This window comes from Chaetodon trifascialis, chromosome 16 (assembly GCF_039877785.1).
Source record: "Chaetodon trifascialis isolate fChaTrf1 chromosome 16, fChaTrf1.hap1, whole genome shotgun sequence".
In the NCBI taxonomy this organism is placed as follows: Eukaryota; Metazoa; Chordata; class Actinopteri; order Chaetodontiformes; family Chaetodontidae; genus Chaetodon; species Chaetodon trifascialis.
Window position 1 is genome coordinate 14,875,274 of NC_092071.1, and position 7,270 is coordinate 14,882,543.

The 7,270-nt window shown below is 43.7% G+C and overlaps 1 protein-coding gene across 1 annotated transcript; it reads left to right on the forward strand.

The window, feature by feature from the left end:
• The first annotated feature begins 509 nt into the window (after nucleotides 1-509).
• LOC139345145 (uncharacterized) lies at nucleotides 510-5,292 on the forward strand. The gene is made up of 2 exons (XM_070983643.1): nucleotides 510-1,713; nucleotides 1,849-5,292. The coding sequence occupies exons 1-2, from the start codon at nucleotides 999-1,001 to the stop codon at nucleotides 2,817-2,819; spliced, it is 1,686 nt and encodes a 561-aa protein (XP_070839744.1). The 5' UTR covers nucleotides 510-998; the 3' UTR covers nucleotides 2,820-5,292.
• The last annotated feature ends 1,978 nt before the right edge of the window (nucleotides 5,293-7,270 follow it).

Below are 7,270 nucleotides of genomic sequence, written 5' to 3' on the forward strand. Positions count from 1 at the left end.
TTATTCATCCGATTTATGGTATCCTCCCCCCCTAAGTTTTGTTCGTTCCTGTTCTCCTTATTACTGGTTTAACAGTGATTTTAAAAGAAATAACGAGGGGAAACCGTTTGGGCCAAATTCCATAAGTATGGATTAAACTGATGAAAATTAATTTGTCCATTTCACCCACTTCTGCCTGATTGAGACAAAAACATTGTGCACACGCAAATGTGTTGTGAGTTTGACTTTCGCATACACAGTGAAAGATCAGAATCAGTCATTTTAGATGAAAAGCTGAAAAAAAAGTATTTTTTTTTATATATATATAAGACGTTTCCTATACAAAAAAATTAAACATTTTCAATATGCAAGATACAGGTTTTAAAAAGTGCGTGGTCTGCTGAAAGTAATTCAATTCAAGAAAAATGAAAGCCACTACCTTGCTTGTGCTGATAGCGTAAACTGCCTTCAAGTCAAATTACAGGGCAAAAAAGTTCAAAATCAAAAGCGCCTTTGTTGACGTCATTTCTGTGCGACAGGCCTCAGTGTACAGTACAGTGCAGTTCTGCAGAGAGAAGCTGGGAATGGGTGAGTCGCAGCTGAGGGCCATGGTATCAAAGTATTTGAACATTAATTTACGGACTTGAATACCGAAATTCAAGACCGTCAGCACATTTGTCCTGCAGAGTCTCACTGCTAGCAAGAGTACGTCTTTGACCGACTGGCAGTGTTAGCTTTGAAGCTAGCAGGCTAATGTTAGCGAGCGGAGCCAGGCCCTGCGAAGAGTCGCGTCTCAGAGTTGACTACATTGTTTTTGTCAGCGACGCCAGTTAAAGAGCTAATGAGACAAATTTAACTGCTGACACTGACTAATTGCTTTTACATACTCCATCAACAAAACTCTCATAATTAGTCCAGTTCGTTTGATATTAGGGCAGTTTTTTAGTCTCACATTAAACGTTAGCATAGCCTGTAAACGTTAGCTAACTGAATTAAAGCTAGCTAACTACAGTAAAATAATGACTTCCAGGAGGACAGGCTATGCTGGTAGCATGGATTCCTCGCCATCAAATAGCGGCAGCAGCTCAGTCCACAGTGGAAATCGTAAACAAAGTATCATCAACATCCCCGACAGGAGCGGGGTCGAGTCTTGCTACGATCGGAAAGGAGACAAGGCTGGATACGGAGCTTCGCAGGGCAACATGACTGTAACGTCGCTGAAATCGCGTCTCGCCCCGACCATTCAAACTGCCATGTCCGCCGCAGTTGATACTCTTCTGGGAGAAGTGGTGCTTGTGCTTAATGAGACTCAGCAAGAGCTGCTGCACAAGGAACAGGAGAACGAAAGACTCAAAGTGCGCCTCGAAGTGTCTGAGAGGGAGTTGAAGACTTTACAAGAGTGTCTGTGTAGTGCTCAGAAGCTCATAGATCAGCTTCAGATCTCATACACAGGCTCGCAGTCAATCAGTCAGTCAGTTTTCGCCCCATCGCTGTCTTCCATGGCTTCGATGACTTCAGGCTTGGACCGGGATCACCAGAATTCCCGTAATGTTAACGGAGCAGGTGTTGACTTGGGTCTCGGTGGCTCTGTGGATGATTCACTTCATGGGTTTGAGCCAAGAGATGACTATAAAATGTGCCAGCTTTCAATCCAACCAGATGGCTCTGTGACCAACCACACTCTGGACTTCGCATCCAACACATCTCATATGTGCTCTGATTCCAGCAGACCAGGTAAGTATAATGTGTGTGAGCTGTACTGTATATTCTGGCTGACTGTGCTGAGTGTGAGTTGTATCAAATGAATCCATAGCTAATATAGTAAAGCTTCTGCTTTAACCATCTCTGTATGGTTTGATTTGTCTTTAGATGAGCGGCAGTCTCAGGCACCGGGTGGAACATCCAGGTTTGAGATTAAAGAGGAGCAGGGACCAGCGTCAGGCTCTGGTCAGCCCAGCAGGAAGGAGCCTGGTTTGCGTAACGACAACAGAGTCGGAGACGGAGAGCGATCATCCCACAACGTGGGTGACCTTGGCTACGTTCAAGTCGGAGGGGAGGGAGGCTCCCAGCGCTCTTTTACTCACCCTCTGCGTCACCAAAGACCCGTGCGAGACTGCGGCGGTGCCCTGCAGCAGGGTGGACTTGATGGACAGAAACAGTTGGCTAGGACTTCTGGAGCTGGGAGAGGAGACAGTGTTTCACCAGGCAGAGCAGAGGACTCGGCAGGACCTTCGGCCCCTGACACAGCAGGAGAACCCTCTGGAGATCGGCCTCACCACTGCCTGGAATGTGGAAAGACCTTCCGTCTTATCTCCAGCCTGAAGAAGCACATCCGCATCCACACTGGAGAGAAGCCCTACCCGTGTGGAGTCTGTGGTCGCCGCTTCCGTGAGTCCGGGGCGCTTAAAACCCACCTGCGCATACACACGGGCGAGAAGCCGTACTCTTGCTCTGAGTGTGGAAATTGCTTCCGCCACTTGGACGGTTTGCGAAAACACAGGCGCACACACACTGGAGAGAAACCCTACGTGTGTGCCATCTGCGGGAAGCGCCTGAGCCGCCTGCAGCACCTCAAACACCATCAGCTCATCCACACCGGAGAGAGACCGTGCTGCTGCCCCTTCTGCAACCGCAGCTTCAAGGAGCCGGCTGCGCTGCGGAAACACATCCGCACGCACCGGGAGGAAGGCGGTCACATGGGGATCGGAGCCAGCGACGACACGGACGCGGACGCCATGGATGATATTAACAATCTCCATCCAGCAGCTCCGTCCCCTCAGATGAGGTTTGGAGAGTGGGGAGCGGAGGAGGACGACAGCTCGGTTGTGGACTGTGTGTAGAGGATGATTAAAGGAGTAACTGTTGAAAAATAGATGGATTGAGGTGCCAGTGTACTCTGTAGACATGATGGATAAAGTCATCATCTCTCCATGCTGTTAAAGGATCAGGCTACCTATAACCCTAGCCTTTGAGATTCCTTTATCTCTGACATTTTCATGTTTCACAGTCTTTTATCTGACAAAAACTTTTGAAGTATCTGCTGCATGTATTTAACACAAGGCGTGTTTTTTTCCTGGACTCTCTGAAGCAGCAGCAGTAGCGGACAGGTTGTTCTCGCACAGGGAGTTGCTGCTTTGCCAACTGTCCGCCAGTAATTTGGAAAATTGATGGCAGAGACGGATAAGAGCTGTTCCCCCACTTTAAGAATATTAGTGCCTTGAACACTGACTCAAACATCAACTGAGTCGCTGCTGCTGCTGCTGTTCAAGATAGTCCTCATCAGGATTTTTGTCAGGACAAACCTCACATGAGTTTCTTATGAGTTTCAATGAGTTTCACTCATTGATCGAAGATTGAATTTGCTGTTGAATTATTTTTGGCCTTTACCAACACGCTGAGCTGCTCAGATAGAAGGAAACGGATCCACAGGGCTGGTTCATGCTTCGTGTGCGGACAGATAATGCAGGAGTGCGGACCATGTGCATTATGTAGCCGGGCACTATTGACTGAACCAAATTTCACAGTATTTTTGGTTTGGTAGTTGAGTAGGAGAGCTTGCTTTTACCCAATATGTATGAACTAAAATAAATGTATCATCATTAATGTGGATATCATGCCAAAGAAATATGGGAATCTTCATTTCTCTCAGCTTACACTGTCTGATACTGCATCTTTTTCACTTTAATGCATCCTGTAAGAGCAGGAATATAAAATATTTAAGCGATGGCGCTATGGACAGAAGTCCCAGACAATATCTTTGTCCTGTAGAGATATCGCTCTCTCATTTTTACCCTGGTATTCATCCTCGCTGTGCTGCTGCTCTGATTATTTCTGCTAATCCTGTATGGAGGTGTTGCAGCACTGTCTGGTATGAATCAGGTTTTTTGATGGTGCTTAACAGGAGAGCGACAAACTAAAGAACTGAGCTGTCAAGCTAGTCAGTCCAGTTCAGAGACATTAGTCAAGTTGTTTTTTCCCATAATCATCTTGCTACAAGTGGATGCATCAGGTATGAAGGACGGCGCCACATCTCTAAATGTTATTGCAGTATCTCAGATGAAGCCATGTTCAAGGAATAATTTAGAAGTAATAGTATAAAATAAGAAGCTCTAATTGACACAAAATCCTCATGGGCTTAACTGGTCAGTTGAGTCATTAAATTTAAGAGGGCAGCGTAGCCCGGCAGTCTACCCTAAAGAGGCCATTTGTTAGCTTATCAGCTAAAACGTTGTGTCTTAATGAAGCATGAACCAGTTCAGTCGGCAGCGTGTTGTTGTGACGTGACGCCCCGCTCGCCTCTGTCATATCTCCTCTCGTCTCTCCGCAGAGCCCTCATCAGTTACACAATCGTAACATTTTCAGCCGAGCGCGAGTTATCTGAGGTTGAAGATATCTGTACATATACAAAATACTCTGGGTTGTTTGGATGTGGACACGTTTAGTTGTCATCAGCATGCTCCCAGATAAGCCGCTTACACACTTGTGCTGTTCCACCCGTCTGATTTCCATCTCTTTCTCATGGACCATATAGCATTCCTTTTTTTTTTTCAAGCTGCTACTGTATGTCTGCAAAGCCTCTCCTTTTCTGGACTTTAACTGGACCATTATTCTTACCGGCCAGTTAATAGCAATTACTAGCGGACAGACTTTGGTGCCTGCATGTGCATATCTGTTCCTCTGCTGGCAGCGATGCCCCCCCCCCCATCTGTTTATGTAAATAAGAATGTAGTTTTAGCCATCTTATCGGGTTGAGTGAGGGTCAACATTTGTGGAAAAGTTCATGTGCAACAATGACTTTTTAAAAAAACAAACAAAAAAAACAACGTACCGTGCTTTTAAAACATCTGTATGCTAACATTCAGTGTAAATATACGGAGTCTTATTAAATTTCTTCCTGATGCATCAGGGTTAACAGCAGAGCATTAATCTTCTCAGCCATGCGAGCTGTACTGTAGGTCTCTGGCGTCATTAACCATGTATACTACTATAATGATCTCATGTAACTATTCTATGTACATTTACAAGTGTAAGTCATTTTCAGAAGCACTCAAAATGTTAAATATCTGTTCCCGTATACCCAGAATGGTAGTCTTCACCCCAGATAATCATATTTATTGTTTTTTGTATTACAGATACAGGGAGGCCTTTGCATGTAGGTTTAAGCTAAAATGGCATTTGTCCTTAAAAAGTCAGTGTTACGTGTGAAATGACTTACTTTTTTATGCTTCTGTGTTCATATATATGCCCCCACGTCACATTCATCCTGTTACCTACTGTAAATGTTACTATATTAAAGGGCCTTGTTTATACTTCTTTGCTTTCTGTGGCTTTTTATTGAAAACGTGACAAAAAGAAGAACCGTCTTTGAAGAAATGATCCGTAATAAAGACTAACCGGATCGACAGTGTGTCACTTCCCTCAGAGCCGAAGCCACGAGTATATATTCTAATTTTAGATCGTGCCTTCATTATTGCTTCAGCTTCAGTTCATTTCATTGTATCATGGCAGGAAAACCACGTTAACCCTGGAGGCGAGTCTTCACACTGACTGAAACTTTGCCAAACAGATTTCGGACACGCCCAAAGACAGCTCCCAAATAACACCTTCCTCTTCTGCCAGTGCTGAGTAATGACAGCTGTGTTCATACACACAAACTAGCTATTTGAGGTGGCCTTTGGTATGATTACAGAAGCTTAACGGGTTCCATGTAACTGAAAAACATGCGCACGTACAGCGACATTTCATCCACAATGCCGAGCAGTTTGTGTCACGCTCCAGTGTTGCTGATGATTCCATAAAGTTCACATATTGCACATGTAACGATTTAATCTGAACTAATGAGCACCTCTATAGTGTTGAAGGTTCAAATCAAGGTGTGTTTACAGCTCTGTGCATGTGTAGGTTCATGATCAGACTATGCAATACTGTTACAATTTAGGAGTCTCAAATAATATTCAAGACGTCACATAACCATCATAATCCACTCAGTGAGCTGAATCTTTCACACCTTGAAGATAATGGTTTTATTGATATATATATAATTGAAATAACCATAATTCATGTAAGGTAGACTGTACCACAGTTTTGATGTCTGACACGCAATTCATCTGTCGTCACATCACAGGTAGTTTCCAAATAAAATATGAATTCAGTCTGACTGAAAAGCAGACTTAATAGAAATGATTTTGGAGTTCAAAGCAGGATCAGGATTGCTGTGTCCTCCACGGTGGGTCAGCTGAGATATTAAGTGTATAAAGTAAGTATGTTTTAAGTCAGCTGTTCCCAATCTTTTTTTTTTTTTTGCTCGTGACAAAAGAAAGTCAACTCATGAGCTCTTATCAAAGGTTACAGTGATTTTTACCTTCTCAAACTGTTCAATTGAAACATCTCCTAGAATCCTGAAGACGTAAAGCAAACCAGTATTTTACAAGACAGAAAGCAAATGTAAATGTACCAAACCAGACAGAAGCTAAAGGAGCAGAAAAATGTGGTGTAGGTCATCCTGTGACCCCTCAGATTCACGTCATGCTCCCCCTTGAAATGAGTCAGAGGCAGAGTTTTTCAATGCTTTGGTGTGGTTTTTTTTTTTTTGGCGAGTGCCCCTAATGTTGTGTCGGTGGAGTAGGAATGACAGAAATATTGAAGCTGCGTAATTACACACTGATAATCTGACTGGAACAAGACAAACTAGTGTTTGCTTCACACTTAGAACTCCAGCCAGTGGCTGTCAGATCCTTATTCGGCTGATCGTAAAATAACAAGCCCACGTATGGATTACACTGTCTGCACTGAATGAATGAAGCTAACCTGAAGACTCACTTGGAGGGACGCAAACTTGTTTCAACAAACCAGACCACAAATGGGAGTTATGACATCAAGTTGAAGCAAGCGCTGTGGAAGGCACTTAAACATAATGTTTCTCTGAGCGTATCAATGGACGTTGGAGCTTGTGTATCATGAAAAACGACACGGTGAAGCAGTTTGGTGGTTGGTGAGAGAGAGATGCATCTGAACAAGACAGCTACTTTAAAGCCATCACACAGAGAGGGGAAAGGAAATCTTACAGGAAATGTGCCTGCAGAACACTGTAAACTGTCCCAGGATAAGACCAAAACACTGTCCATGTTTTGACCTGTGATAGTTTTATATCCTGGTCAGCTACGTCATTAAAATCAGCCAATATTATATTAACAGTGGGTGATTTTATTGTTTACTTTTGACACTTTTGCTGATCATATATTTACTTTTAACCACATAAAACTTTGAATGCGAGAGTTTTATTTTTGCATTG

Coding starts and splice junctions, on each gene's coding strand:
- LOC139345145 (XM_070983643.1), top strand. CDS start 999: ATGACTTCCAGGAGGACAGGCTATGCTGGTAGCATGGATTCCTCGCCA. Junction 1,714..1,848: donor CTCTGATTCCAGCAGACCAG/GTAAGTATAATG, acceptor ATTTGTCTTTAG/ATGAGCGGCAGTCTCAGGCA.